Here is a 16,327-nt window from a genome sequence, read left to right on the forward strand (position 1 = left end):
AATAAATAAGACAAAATGAGAAGAAAATATTAAGGTAACGACGCGAACACACCAAACCAATCGTTACATAAAATAAATTTTTTCATCGTTATCTAACGATGAATTTAAACAATACAATATCATAAAATTTAAATAACAATTAAAATAAATATTATATTTTAATTAACAATACAATACAATTCAATGGGTAACAACCATCCAAACAAACAAGGTGTTATGATGAGTATTTTCAAAATCTCATTTTACCATTCCGTGAGAAAAGATGCCACCTACTATTTTGCTTTTCAGGAGAAAAGTCGTGGATAACCTGTGCCCCCACGAAAAATAAAAAAAATACCCTTTGATAGCGCCGATTCACATGTATATATTCTAAAACAATTCCAGTAATATGTAGCAGCCTCGCCCCGTTTTGCTCCAACTTCCTTCCCCACTTCTGAGCTACTTGAAATCGGTGAATTTGATATGGCTGGAAAGGTTATGCATGCTGTTCAATACCACTCTTATGGCGGCGGAGCTGCTGGACTTAAGGTATTTTTACCTTCCGCTCTGCAAAAATACTTGCTTCCCTATTTCTTTTCCTTTCTTTTTTCATATCAGTAACTGTGTTTTGAGGAGAAAATGCCATAATAGTTCCCTTAACCATAAGAGCAATTTAAAATACTCCCTTAATTATACATTTACCTGATTTTAGTTCCTTAACTATACAATTAATGATTTTAAGTATTCAAAAATTTATCAGGTTTGATATTTGTTTATTTTTTAAATATAAATAACTTAGATTTATATTAATGGAATTCTTTGTGAAATTAAATTTTTAATTCATTTTCCAGTTGTTTCTATATTCGAGCGACTTTTTTTTTCAAATTACTTTTATAAAAGAACATAACCTCAATGATTCAAAATTAAAATTAATCAGTAAAGAAGATGTAAGTATTAATTTTATTCAACGGAGGATAAACTGAAATATATTAATATATAATTATTGCTAATGGTTTGAATATGCTACGTTCCTTTTTTAGCAGTTCACGGTCCATAATCCAGGTGATTTTTTAAAATTTTATTTCTCATACCAAAAAAATAAAAGATTTTTGATTTTATTATAAATTTCTCTACCTAAAATAAAATGAAAAAAATAATAAAATGATCTATTTCAAAATTAAAAAAAAATATAAAATAAAATATTTTTGATCTTATTACTCACAATTCTCTATGTAAAATAAAATGAACAAAATAATAAAATGATCTATTTCAAAATAAAATAAAAAAACTTTAAAAAAGTTGCAAATCTACCATTTTATAAATTTCAACTTTTAAAATATTAAACAAATTCTCTTCAGAAGGTAAACTTTTAGTTTTTACTCTTATTTTAAGATATTATTTTCTATTAAATCTAAATAAATCTCTTCCCATGCCTAACGGGTACTAATGTTTATCCTTTTATAATAAGTTTTAGCATATTTAAGTCATTAATAGCAATAATATGTTTCGTTTTATCCTCAGTAAACAAAATTATGACTTACATTTTCTTTTCTCGTGAATTTTATATTGAATCATTGAGGTTAATTTTTTTTCATAAGAGTAATTTAAAGAATAAGTAGCGGACACAGAAACAACTGGAAAAAATTTCTCGTGTCTTGAGAGTTATTATATTTGGTTGATTGTTTGGGAGGTCACTCAGGAGAGAGGGTATATGAATAGGCTCATTTCTCATTAGAAGAAAATTGCAGAAATAGTGCGCCCAAGAGTTGTGGCCTACTTGTCAATGAATTGGTAGAGAATCACGAGGTCTGAAGTTCAAATTCCAGCAGAGAAAAAAAAACACTAATGGACAGAATGGCTTATGTGATGCCATTATGGTCGTTTAAGAGACTGACCAAGTCAGAAACACAAATAATCCACGGAAAAGGCGTAAGTCTTAAAAGTTCTTGAATTTCCAGCGTACCATAATGCTTAAGCAGATAAAAAAGCAATGTGAAAATAAATAGGATTACGGTAATTGGTGGTTTGGTTAAGCTGGAAGAAATCTCTAGAACAAATCTTACTCGTATCTCCAAGATGATGGTGATCCATTCCGAGCAATTTGAGATCAAACTATTCATTTGAATGTGTTTGTTTTCATGTTTCTCTCCTGGTAAAACAGTATAATCAACTACTTCCGTGCCTCAATTCTAAACTAGTTGAAGTCTGCTATGTGAGTCATCTGTTGCTATTCTAATCTCACAGTTCAATCAACCCTCCGTAAATATCAGCTCTCTCTTTAATCGGGTTATGGTGTAACAGGCTACTCATATGCTGAACTCCAGCTGTCAAGTTTTTGGCCAAAAATATCCTTCGAGTATGACAACAAATTAAACTACATCCTTGGAATATGTTGTGAACAAAATCCATCCTTGTTGTTTGCTAAAGCAAGCAATTTTCATCCCACTATTACTCAATGTCTACTAAACTAAAGGAACCAAATATTCCCATGAGACCCACATGACTTTGTAAGCCTCCCCAAAACTGGTCTTCTTCTTTGTTGTTTGGTTGTTGCCATTGGAAATGAACAGACCCAGCCCAGACTCCATTCCTAATTAAGAAACTGAGTTTCTTTATTTGGAGGTAGAAGCTTTTATCTTTCCTAAAAAAACAAATAAGTATGAGCTTCATAGTACTGCTTCACAACTGTTTCCGCCGATGATGGAGTGCTTTAATCATTTGAATTTCACATTACGTGCAAGATTTGGACCAAAATCATCACAATAAATATTTAGTACTTCATAGGGTCAACTACACTATGTACAGTAAAATGGTAAGCAGCTTCAGCTTAGCAATATGATTCGCCTATGCAAGAGTTTTCACCCCGTAATGTTAAATATATTGACATTTAATTTGAGTTCTTAAAATTACAACATTTTAATTTAACCATACCCTGCAGACAATTTACTCTAGATATACAGCAAAAGAAAAGTAGCCTTTTGGCTAGATAACACAGAAATCTCATTCCATGAGGTGATCAACCTCCAATGACACATACATACATATAATGCTGCAGACTTTACGAAGAAAGCAAGCATCTTCAGACTGTTTACTTTGGAAATGTTGGAAAATAAAGCTATCACAGTTCTCAACAAAATTCTGTGGCTGGACAAGAGATATTCCAAAGATTCCGTAAGTTTCGTAAAGTGAGATAGCTGAAGGATGAAACTTGTTCAATTTTGCAAATAATGAGGACATTTTTTGTTTCTCAATATACTTTTTTTTGATCAGTTAAAAGTATTTCATTGATAATATCAAGGCCAACTTGGCCATATACAAGAAGTATACCAAAAAAGGAGAAACTTACAAAATAAGGTTCTCTCGAAAGCCACCCAATCCTCTGTACAAACAAAAACTACATGGGTACACCAAAAAACTATAAGGGAACGAAGAATACTCCTCAGTTGAGCAAAGTTCATCTCCACCCCTTCAATAACTCTTCTATTTCTCTCTTTCCAAATGATCCACATTGAAGCAAGAGGAGTAACATTCCAAGCGTTGTACCTTCTTCTCCTAGCTCCACTCTTCCATCTGAACATCAACTCCTTAATGGATCTCGGCATTGCCCAAGACATACCGAACCAGCTGAAGATGTCCCACCATAGCCTCGTGACTAGTTTGCAATGTAGCAAAATATGGTCCACCTCCTCCTTTGTCTTCTTACATATGAAACACCAACTTAGGCAGACAATTTTTCATTTTCTAGGATTTTCTGCTGTCAAAATGACCATTTTGGTAGCTAACCAAGTGATGGAGCACGCCTTTCTCGGCACCTTAGGAATCCAGGCCAAATCATAAAAACTATCCTTCGCCCTAACCAGAAGCTTTTCATAGAAGGACTTGACAGAGTGACAGAGAACACTTTGTTATTCCCCAACTCCCACCTCAAAAGTATCAGGTTTGTCAACTGGCTCGCATTGCTTGTGAAGTAAAGCTAGCAATCTCTGAAACTTGACCACCTCCCACTCCTGAAAATATCTTCTGAACCTCAAATCCCAAAAAGTTCCACCCCCTTGTGACCCCCTTCCTGAACAAACAACTGCCTCTAGCAAGAGATTATGTGCAATACCAGGAACTCATTTTTAAACACCAAACCTTCACACCACTTTTGGCCCTTAAAACTAACTCTACTCATATCCTGTACAATACCGAAAACTCATCCTTCAACACCAAACCTCCACACTTTTAACCCCAAAAACAAACTCTACTCCCAGCCCCCAACCACAAAGGAAGTGTTGTCGTTAAAGGCTTCCCACCCCTTCATAATATTCTTTTAGCACCACACCTAAAAAAAAAAAATCACATTTGTTCTCCATCCATAGCTCCATATTTGTTCACTATCAGCAACACACAACCCCCCCCCCCTCCAATAGTGCTTCTCCCTCCTCCCAGAATCTTCACAACCATTTACCCAAAAAGTGTTTTGTTAAAGACCTTCAATTCTTTATCCCCAAGTCCTCCCCACCGTTTAGGAGATGTCACGGTCTTCTACCGAACTAAATGGAACTTCTTTGCCCATCCGTCACATCTCAGAAAATTTCTTTGCAACTTTTCCAGCTTTTCTGTAACAGTGAAAGGAGCTAGCATTGAACAAGGACATGTAATATGTCGGAATACTCAATGAAGTGCTTTTAATAAGCACTTCCTTTCCTCCTTTGGACAAATATCTTTTTTGCCGACCTGCTGATCTCTTCTCTACCCTCTGAATGAACAAACTCCACACACTAAGATCCCTGTTTGATGTGGCTAGCAGTAATGCAAGGTAGGAAGTAGGGAGAGCCCCTAACTTGCAATTCAAAAGTTGGCCAGCATATCAATATTTCACTGCTCCGATGGGGACGATCTTGCATATTCTGAGGTTGATTTTAAGCCCCGACACCACCTGAAATCAAAATTGACACTAGTCCTTGGATACTGTCAGCATAACAGAACACCAAACTATCATCTTCAAATAAGAGGTGAGTAACCGACAAGGTATCACCACCACCCACCTCAGCCTTGAGGCTTGAATCCCTTAATGTCTGCCTAAAACAACTTTGTCCAACTCCATCATCCTACTCAAAGCTTCCGTCACCAAAATAAAGAGCATAAGTGATAAAAGATCTCCTTTTCTCAAACCCCTCGAACTACCGAAGAAACCACATAGATTTCTAGTTATTAAAATCTAGTATCTCACAGAAGAAATGCAAAAACTGACCCACTTCTTCCATTTCTCCCCAAAGCCCATCGTCATTATGATGAAATCTAGGAACTTCCAATTCACATAATCATAAGCCTTTTCAAGATCAAGCTTGTACAAAACACCCGGTTCATTCCTGTTTCTTCCTTGAATCTACAACTTCATTAGCCACCAGAGCTACATCCGGATTTGTCTTCCTTAGCAAAAGCTTTTTGCGAAGAAGAAACGATCTTATCCAGAACTTTCTTAAGTCTATTAGAAATTACCTTAGAAACAATCTTATAGATGCTTCCCACTAGACTAATAGGTCAATAGTCCCAAATGCTAGCAACCCCTTCTTTCTTAGGAATAGGGACAGTGAAAGAAGCATTAAGACTTCGATCAAATTCACCTCTCGTGGAACTCATCAGTAGTACCCATAACATCAAGTTTGATTGTGCTCCAATACTCCAGGAAGAAAACCAAAGTGAAGCCATTTGGACCTGGAGCCTTGTCACCTGCACAACACTCTACCACCACCCGCACCTCCTTCTCATCAATAGCCCTTTCTAACCATTGACTATTAACCCCTCTAATCTGATTGAACTCCAGCCCTCCTAAGTTTGGCCTCCAATCAACTTCCTCTATTAACCCCCTACCCCCACCCCCACCCCCCACAATTCTTTCTATCTCTCCCACCTTATGCATAATCTCCCTCATCTTCACCTCTAACCTCCCAAACACTTCCTTGTTCCACACCCTTATATCTTTCTTAAGCATCCTTTATATTTTATCTAGTATGAAAAATAGTCTCCCTTCCACAACATAGCTTCTCCACCACTCAAGCCGCTTTATCCCAAAGTTTGTAACTCACAACCACATGTTCTCGAATTTGATGGGAGATCTCATTCTTCCCTCTATCACCATCCAGCATGATAAGTGAGTGATTAGAGACCAACCTTGGTAGAATACATTGGATGACACTAGGTGCCAACTCCTCCTAAGAAGTAGACTTAATGAATCTATCCGGTTGAGATTTGAACGCATATTCCTTTGACCTGGCACCTGTGAAAGGTAAATCAATAAGAAGGTGATTATCAATGAACTCTTGGAACTCCTCCATAGCCCTGGAAATCACCCCACAACCCAACCTTTCCTTTGGGAATCTTTAAAGGATGTAGTTTAAGTTGTGAGTATAGTTGGAGTTTTCCTTACAGCCTTGCCGGCTTGCCCTTTTGAGATATCGGGATTTAATCGGACTAAATACCACTTACTATGCTCTAAACAGAGATAGTTGCCTACTTCTCAATAGCCTCAATGCACATATATGTACGCATTCACAGGGTAATTATTATTTGTTTGATTCTCCAATAATAGGTAGCATTCATGTTGGGTGCTATTTTTATTTTTATTTTGATAACTGAGAAATTCCTGAGAGACACGTTGGGTGCTATTTTTGACAAAATATTTCTCATTTGCCTATGACAAGAAGGAAACATGAAAAAAATCCTCCTCCTTGTATTTGTAAGGAGCTCGAAAAATGCTTTTTGATATGTTGTTGTGCATGCATATGGGGTCGTGCATTTGTTTTTGGGGAAGTTGATGTCTAAATGTGATTTACGGAAGACTCTGAGTTGCTTTTTTCAGTCAATGCAAATTAAACCACGATATCAACAAGAATACACTAAATTGTGAAGTCTAGACTGGAGACACGTTGTGCCTAACTTCAGTGTGGTAATATATATGTGGTCAATTAGCATGGAAATAAGGATTAGGTAATGAAACTTGTGGATTACCCTGGCTGATTCCAACTAAGTACACAAGGCTAATTAACAATCAGTCTATTTTCCCAATATATATCATCTTATTAATCATTTCCTAATTGAAAATCTCAATTGTAAAAAATATGCAGCTCAAAAAAATGCTTTCATTTCCAAAATCTTCTCTCACTATTCCCCACTTAATGTTCACTATTTTAGCTATTCCTCCAACCTACATATCAACCCCACGGAGGAGAAAAATTCTCTTTCCTCTACTTAGCTTGTTTATCTAAGCCCCAAGTCATCACAACTTTGATATATAGTAGGTTTTGAGTTAACAACACTTCTGTAGTAAAATACACACCATTTGTGTCTATGAGATGAAAGGAAGAGATGGGAGTGTCAAGGATATGTTTCAAGGCAAAGGGGTTAGGAGGATTGTTAAAAATATATAGATAAACGAAGGCATTGTTTCAAACATTTCCCCTCAAGTTTGTAATGCTTACCTCCCTTGTGGTTTACGATATTACTCTTAACCTTATTTTGGTTTCGTTGTTACTTATTTATGATTAATGCATAAAAATAGTGCTCGGATTGATTCGCCCTTTCTAATCACACTAGTTTTTCCAAAATTCCCTTTCTAATTTACTCTTTAGAATTCTTCCTTGAATTGCTTCAGTTTGGTGTCTTGAATAAATTCTGGAATCACGGTATACTCAGAAGCTCCTTTAGACGACACGAGGAAATCCATAGAATCTAAGAGAAAGATTACAAGTGTGATCGATGTGGTGGATATGAGAGTATAGCAGCTGATTCTTATGGTAAAAGTAATCTAAGTGTGAAATACTGAGCCAATAGATCAATTTCCTTGTTGTATTATTACAAGAATAAGATCTATTTGTAGGTGTACAAGTAAATCTATCTAAGGAAACAAAAATCATAAAAGATCCCTAAATATCTCTATGATTATGCTATGAATATTACGAGTAGATATGACTATGTACATTTGGTAATACTCCCCCTCAAGTTAGAGAATAGATATTAATCATGCCCAACTTGTTACAAAGATATTCCATTCGAGTTCCATTCAAAGCCTTCGTGAATATATCACCCAATTGCTCTCCGGTCTTCACATAGCCAGTAGATATGACGTTCTCTTGAATCTTCTCACGGACAAAGTGACAATCGGCCTCAATATGTTTTGTCCGTTCATGATACACTAGATTTGAGGCAATGTGTAGAGCAGCCTGAATACCACAACAGAGTTTGCTGGGAAATAGGATTCAAACAACCTCAGCTAAAAGGTGTTGTATCCATAGTATTTCACATGTGGACTGAGCCATAGCTCTATACTCAGACTCTGCACTAGATTGAGATACAACATTTTGTTTCTTACTCCTCCAAGATACTAGATTTCCACCAACAAAGATGCAATAACGAATAGTCGATCTTCTATCAATTCTTGATCCATCCAATCTACATCTGCAAAACATTCAACACGAGTATGTTTGTGGTCGCTATACAATATGCCAAGGCTAGGAGCTCCTTTCAAATAACATAGAATTTGTTCCAAGGCAGCCCAATGTTTGACTGTTGGTACAGTCATGAATTGACTGACAATACTGACTCCATAGGCAATATTAGGACGACTCACAATAAGTTAGTTCAATTTCCCAACTAACCTTCTATATTTTTCCGGATCATCAAAAGGGTCAGCATCATCCTTAGTAAGATGTACATTAGCAACCATTGGTGTGCCACACAATTTTGCTTCTAACTTTCCAGTTTATGCAAGTAGGTCAAGTACGTACTTTCTTTAAGATAAGAAAATCCCATTCTTGCTTCTAGCTACTTCTACACCCAAGAAGTATTTCAGTTGTCCTAAGTCTTTGGTATGAGATTTGGCATGTAAAAACTACTTGAGAAGAAATTCCAGTACAATCATCTCCTGTAATAACAATATCGTCAACATAGACAACTAGCAAAATAATACCAGTCACTGACTATCTATAAAAGACTGAGTGATCACATTTGCTTTTCTTCAACCCAAATTCTTGAACTACATCTCTAAATTTTCCAAACCAGGCACGAGGACTCTACTTTAGACCGTATAGAGATTTTTTCAGATATCAAACTTTTCCATACTCCCCCTGAGCAACAAACCTAGGCGGTTTCTCCATATACACCTCTTCATGGAGATCGCCATGAAGGAAAACATTCTTGATATCCAAGTATCCTACTGATGTAAAGGCAATCTTGAGAAGCAGCCAAAGAAATAAACAAACGAACAGAGGTGAGCTTAGCTATGAGGGAGAAAGTGTCTGCATAATCTACCCCATAAGCCTGAGAATAGCCTTTAGCCACAAGTCTATCATTAAGTCTTGCTACAGAACCGTCAGGATTGACTTTGACTGTAAGACCCATTTGCATCTTACTGCTTTCTTTTATTTGGGTAAATCCACCAAGTTCCAAATGTGATTTTCATCTAGAGCATGTATCTCTTCCAACATTGAATCATGCCATCTAGGATTAGTCAAGGCTTCTTTCACTGTTTTGGGAATAGAGATAAGAGTCGAGAGAGCTTATCAGACAACTAGATGTAGGAGATAAGTGGTCATATGAAATAAAGTTAGCAATGGAATGTGTGGATTTACACTGACAAGTACCTTTTGAAGAGCAATAGAAAAGTCAAGATTTCCTGAAGAATCAAGTGGAGAAGGAGCTGATGATAGAGGAGTTGATGTAGGACAAGTATCATCATTACCTTGCCTCCTCGAGTAAACTTGAACAATTGGGGGTCTTGCTGGAATAGATGAAGCAGATTTTGGAGGCATAATAGTTGACTGATTCTCTATAAATGAACTAGAAGATGGAAGAACAACATCGTCTGAATGTTCTGTTACAGAACGAGTAACTTAATAGACTAACCACTCATCTTCCTCCACCTGACTTGTAGAAATGGGAGGCGCATAGAAGAATGGTGTAGCCTCTGAAAATACCACATCAGTTGACACTAGGTATTTGCCAAGTTCAATAGAGTAACACCGATACCTTTTCTGAAGTCGAGAATAGCCCAAGAAAGCACATTTTAAGGCCTTTGGATCTAATTTGGTAATAAATGATTGAACATCTCGAACATAACATGTGCTTCCAAACACTTTAGGCTCCACTGGAAACAGTGATTTGCTTGGAAAAAGAACACTATAAGACATATTACCTGCCAACACAATCGACGACATGCGATTGATCTGAAAACAAGTTGTAGAGACTGCATCAGCCCAAAATTGTTTAGGGACTTTCAATTGGAACAAAAGTGCCTCAGCTGTCTCAAGTAGATGCCTATTCTTCTTCTCAGCAACTCCATTTTGAGAAAGTGTATCAACACATGAAGACTGTTGAAAAATGCCATGGTTTCTCATGTAAGACCGAAATAATTTTGACATATATTCTTTAACATTATCATTTCTTAGAATCTGTACTGAGGCATTAAATTGAGTTTTGACTTCAGCGCAGAAGGCAATAAAGTGACTAAACATTTCAGATCGACTCTTCATAAAGTAAATCCAAGTCATTCGAGAAAATCATCCACAAAAGCGACAAATATTTATGCCCAATTTTAGAAACAATAGGACATGGTCCCCAAACATATGAATGTACTAACTCAAAAGCAAGCTCAACTCGCTTATTAACCCTTGGACCTACTGAGACATGATGGTGTTTTGCAAATTTACATGACTCATATTCCAATGGAGAAATATTCTGAAACTGAGGACAAAGCTTTTTTCAATTGAGGTAGAGAAGGATGTCCTAATCAACAATGTGCTTCAAAAGGAGACAAACACTTGAGCAGGCAACAAATCGAGATTCCCATTCATCAAGGATATAGAGATCATCAGATATATGTCCTTTACCAATAACCTGATTTGTTGTAAGATGACGAAACAAAAACAATGATCGGAAAAAAAAGAGATATAACAATGAAGGTCTCTAGTAACTTTACTAACAGAAATCAGATTAAAGGCCAATTTTTGGTAGACTTAATACAGATGACAGGGTAATAAAGGAGGTAGGTTTAACTATTCTAGATCCAACACTGTTACAGGTTGATCCATCAGCTACTCTAACCGGAGAGGGTACTTTGTTTGATTGAAAACTAGAAAAGATATTAGGATTACCTGTCATATTATTGGTGGCACCTGAATCAATCACCCATTTATTTGAAGAGGTGATAAAACATGCCTTATCTGACTTGGAAAAGGCATTGACTGAAGTGGATTCCTTCAATAATTTCTTACATTGAGAGAATTTAGCAAACTCCTCAACCGAAATCAAAATCATTTTGTTAGAAAATGAACTAGAGGCAGCAACAACCTCACCCTGATCAGTCATTTTTCTCCAACTAAAATGCTCACTGTATCAGAACCAATTTGATGTTGAAACCAATAGAAAATCCCATGTAGGCTATATTTGAAAGTCACACTATACCCAAAAAGAAAGACAAATAGTTGCTAACGGGTATAGAATCAACAGTTTGACAATCAAACTCGAAGTTGCACTCTAAAACAATTTGCCAAATAGGCAGGCAACAGATAGCCTCCAAAACTATACCAAGTTCACAAATTGTTGAGCAATCATTCAACTCACTATTGCACTTTGCAGACAACATCCAACCATATACCAGAATGAAAGTAGATAGCAATAATCAGAAAAATGTCAAACCTGGCCAAAGAGAGTGCATAGATTCAATTTCAAGGATTCTCTTCTCCAAAATATGGTCTGAATATAGGACCACCACAAATCATGTAGAAATGTCAAGCCGACGTCGTAACAAAAAAACCAAACCAAGATAGATCCGCGCACTTCAAGATTTGCAATGTCTCCGGCAGCTTCGCTGATGCGTGAATCCCACGCTCTTCTCCCTAGGTTGGTGGCAGTTGCTAAACTTCAGGTACAAAGCAGGATAACCCGCTCTGATACCATGTTAAATACTGAGCCAATAGATCAATTTCCTTGTTGTATTTTTACAAGAATAAGAGCTATTTGTAGGTGTACAAGTAAATCTAAGGAAACAAAATCAGAAAAGATCCATAAATATCTCTATGATTATGCTATGAATATTATGAGTAGATATGACTATGTACATTCTGTAACATTGAGGAATGTTGGGTTTAAGGTGTTGTACAATGTTGTTCTAGGAAGAGAGATTGGGAAGTGCAATATGCTTGTTTTGTTGCTTTAATTTCTTTTGAGATTTGGAAGGCTCTTGAATGTTGTTGGTTCTGGGTATGAATCCATTTTTCTCTCCTAAGTGTAGGCTTCATGGGATCTGATTTTGTGGTTGAAGGTTTTGGGTTATATTAATAGATGGGTTTTTAATGGATCTTGTTAATAGTTTCTTGGTTTTCAAACAACCCTTTATGCTAATCTTTGCAAAAAATTTAAGCTATTAAGATCGATATATGCTATTGTGTGCACTTCAGTTTTTTCCTTCTTTTAATGTGTGCTTCATATTTTATTTCACAATTTCCTTTATATGCTGGTCAATCACCATTTCAATATAAGTTAAAATTATCTCTCAGCTTCTTTTCTTTGAGCTGTAGCTTTTCTGTAATTTGAAATAAGATTTTCAATAAAAATCTTAGCTTTTCTACAAGAACTTGAATGTCTTTCTTGAGAGGAAAAATCATATTAAACATAGTTTGTATTTTAAGATATCTCTCAAAAAGTTAATTTTAAACTCCTTTCGATATATACTCCAGAAATTTTTCAATAAATATGTTTATAGAATTAACTAAGCAAAAGAGTGCACAGAAAAGGCAAATTTGTCCGATCGCTATTTTTATACATTTGAGTTGAAAGAATTGTTATAAAAAATTAAATAAGGGGGGAGTGGGGAAGGGGGACAAGCGTAATAACATAAACCAAGAGGGAGATGTAGCTTATGAAAGATTTTGAATTTTTCTAGTCTTTTTCAGTATAGGACCAAAAAATAATAATTAGAACTAAGGTTGATGGTACGAAGCCAAACCTTGAAGGGAGGGTCTCTAAAAATATCCCATAAATATAAATTGGTTTTGAAAAGTCTTTCATGACAGTTTTGTTTAGGTAGTTTGTCTTGAAGCATTGAGAGTATCATTATTTCTAGAAGAGAGCTTGCTTGGAGATAACTTTTAAGTTGAGCATTAGCAGAGTGCTAGCTTGGAAGTAACTTTTAAATTGAATGTTAGTTTGAGGAAAAAGAAGATAAAGAAAAAAAGAATAACTCCACCAAACATGAAAGGACTTTCTCCTAGGTGATTATCCATATTTAAGTAAAGATTATCCTCGAATTGAACATCTGAGTAGAAAAATTGATTGTAGTATACATATAAAATCTCATTTGATGTTTAGTGAGTAAAATGTTTCGTTGTGACCATTTGGATTTGTGTCGTAATGTAAATATAGTTCTTGATTTTCACATTATGATTCCACGAAGTTGAACTTTCAAAGACTTGTCTACAACAACAACAACAACAACAAACCCAGTATAATCCCATAAAAAGACTTGTCTGTGTCTGTAAAAGAGAAGAAGGCTATACTATGTGATCAGATGTACCTTACTGCTTCTATTTAGCATACTGAATTTTATGTTTGAGTAATGATTGCAGTTATTTGCCATATTATCATGTCTTATTCCCTTTTTGTTGTAATTTGTTTTATACACTTCCACTAATGAGGCTGCTCTATACTCAGTAGTAGCAACACTACTACTAATATTAAAACCTTTTTGATTGTGTGCTCGTCTTTGCTTCTTGCAGCATGTGGAAGTTCCTGTGCCTACTCCGAAGAAGGATGAAGTCTTGGTAAAACTGGAGGCTACAAGCATAAATCCTGTTGACTGGAAAATTCAGAAGGGCATGCTTCGTCCACTTCTTCCTCCCAAGTTTCCTTTTATTCCTAGTAAGTTCAATCATCAATTACATCTAGACATTTTGTTAGAATTTCCTTGCACTGTGTTTTTAGTGCTTTTTGTTTTGGTTGTAGTCGCCTTGTGTTTCATGTTCTCAATTGTTTTCGCATCAGCCTTAGTATGAGGATCTCTATCTAAGTATTCTCAAACACTGTGTGCTACCTATCAAAAATCATCTCCTTTGACAAGTTAATATAGTTTTTCTTCTTGTTTCCTTTTCTAGACCCTGGGCTGATATAATAGAGAATTTCTTTTGGGTGGGAGATGGATGTTCTTTTCTAGGAATAGTGACATATAATTCCATATCCAGTGTATATAGTCAATAACTTATGTTGAAGCCGCATGGAAAAATGGAAGATTTTGTCAAAAGTTTACAGCAATTGGGATAACATGAATTGCAGGAAATGTGGTAGAAAGGAATATATATAGAAGCTATTCTGCTAATACTAATATAAATTTGTAAACTGGAATAGGAGACGGCATCAGTGTAAAGTATCTGAGAGATTGAGAATGGTAACACAAAAAGGTGAAGAATTTGATTGGCAAATGATTTGCCTCCATAAAGTTTTTAGATATGGAATTTGTTTTGCTTGTCTAGCATTTAATGAGTGAGTGGATTCTGAAAAAAAATAATAAAAGGAGCTAAAGTTTGAGGCCACCAGGAAGATCAACTTCGCTTAATAACATCAACTGTTGTTAATGGTAATGTACTAGAATAGGAAGTTAACTGGCAAAGATATCAAAGACAGCCTGGCCATTATCTTAAATTTTACGTGATTGCCTAGATGCATTGTAATATGCATTTTATTCTTGTTGGTTTACGGTTCTCTAAACTGATTTTGGATGTAACAGCTACCGACGTGGCAGGAGAGGTTGTAGAAGTAGGATCTAATGTAAAAGGTTTCAAGGTCGGTGACAAGGTTGTGGCTATGCTCAATACCAAGGTCAGTCCAATGCTTTTCAAATGTTTTATTTTCGCCATCTTTCTTACATTTTGGAGCTTGGTTGAAACTTAGTAGGTGATGGGCCTGCTCAGGGTTACATTCGTTTTTCATGGATGTTGTTTCGGCTGCCTGTATGGTTCAATGCTACATAATTTTCTTTTCGTTTTTCTTTTGGGGGCCAAGGCCCCTCATTCAAAACCCTCCTCAATTGACTTGAATCCTAACCTTTTGGTTGGAAGTGGAGGCACCATGACTAGAGCAACCTGCTCGTCTTAACTTTGTAGTATTTCTCCCCATTTGGTAAATCATTTCACTTTCAACAGTAATGTGGTGTTCTATCCTTTATGATTGATGGATTTTCATGAGCTTTGATACAGAGTGGAGGTGGATTGGCTGAATATGCGGTACCTAAGGAGAGTTTGACTGTTTCAAGACCCGCTGAAGTATCAGCTGCAGAAGGTGCAGGTCTTCTTATTGCAGGTCTTACAGCTCTTCAGGCCCTTGTCAATCCTGCTGAAGTTAAGCTCGATGGAACTGGACCCCGGAAGAACATCCTAGTTACGGCTGCCTCGGGTGGTGTCGGTCACTATGCTGTTCAATTGGCAAAACTTGGTAACACCCATGTTACTGCCACCTGTGGAGCCCGCAACTTTGATTTTGTGAAGAGCTTAGGAGCAGATGAGGTTCTTGATTACAAGACCCCAGAGGGAGCAGCTCTTAAGAGTCCATCAGGCCAAAAATATGATGCAGTGATTAACTGCACAACAGGCATCCCTTGGTCTACCTTTGAGCCTAATTTAAGTTCGAGCGGAAAGGTCATCGATCTAACTCCTGGAGCTAGCGCCATGTGGACCTTTGCAGTAAAGAAATTAACCTTCTCAAAGAAGCAGTTGGTGCCACTACTTGTAAATGCCAAGAAGGAGAACCTGGAATTGCTTGTTGGGCTTGTGAAGGAAGGGAAACTTAAAACAGTGATCGACTCCAAATTTCCTCTCAGCAAGGCTGAAGATGCTTGGAGCAGGAGTATCGATGGACATGCGACGGGAAAGATTTTTGTGGAGCCATAGAGTAGTGGTCTCCCAAATTATGTTATTATACATACGTGTGTAATAAAAGATTTTTGTGCATTATGACCAGTTAAATCTATTCAGCTGTAACAAATTTCATTTGCCTTATATGCTTGTGCAGTCTATCGATTGGCTTTGCCCTTTCATAATGCTGTTCGATTTTGTTTTCTTTGCATTTTGACCATTATTCATCTTCTCGACTGGGTTATAAAATGATGATAAATGGAAAAGAAACACTTGAATTGAAAGTTACATTTTTCTTAAGGGTTTGTTTGGAAAGTTATCTGTTAATTGGAATTGGTGTAACACAGTCTAGTAATTACGATGACCTATGACCTATCAGCGTAATTATAATTATTCTGTTTGGTTGCAAAATGGTAATTACAAGGTTATATTAAATTTCAAAAATAAAAGTTGATTTTCTAAATTTA

At 36.3% G+C, this 16,327-nt stretch overlaps 1 protein-coding gene across 1 annotated transcript; it reads left to right on the forward strand.

The window, feature by feature from the left end:
- The first annotated feature begins 264 nt into the window (after positions 1–264).
- Positions 265–16,045, forward strand: LOC129882621 (chloroplast envelope quinone oxidoreductase homolog). The gene is made up of 4 exons (XM_055957000.1): positions 265–528; positions 13,734–13,875; positions 14,738–14,829; positions 15,207–16,045. Exons 1-4 carry the CDS (start codon positions 463–465, stop codon positions 15,894–15,896), a joined length of 990 nt encoding a protein of 329 aa, XP_055812975.1. The 5' UTR covers positions 265–462; the 3' UTR covers positions 15,897–16,045.
- The last annotated feature ends 282 nt before the right edge of the window (positions 16,046–16,327 follow it).

Source organism: Solanum dulcamara, chromosome 3 (assembly GCF_947179165.1).
Source record: "Solanum dulcamara chromosome 3, daSolDulc1.2, whole genome shotgun sequence".
Taxonomy (NCBI): Eukaryota; Viridiplantae; Streptophyta; class Magnoliopsida; order Solanales; family Solanaceae; genus Solanum; species Solanum dulcamara.

Excerpts from the sequence above, each read along its gene's own strand:
- LOC129882621 (XM_055957000.1), top strand. The coding sequence starts at position 463 with ATGGCTGGAAAGGTTATGCATGCTGTTCAATACCACTCTTATGGCGGC. Across the intron at positions 13,876-14,737 it reads CAAGTTTCCTTTTATTCCTA|CTACCGACGTGGCAGGAGAG; the intron begins GTAAGTTCAATC and ends TGGATGTAACAG. Across the intron at positions 14,830-15,206 it reads TGGCTATGCTCAATACCAAG|AGTGGAGGTGGATTGGCTGA; the intron begins GTCAGTCCAATG and ends GCTTTGATACAG.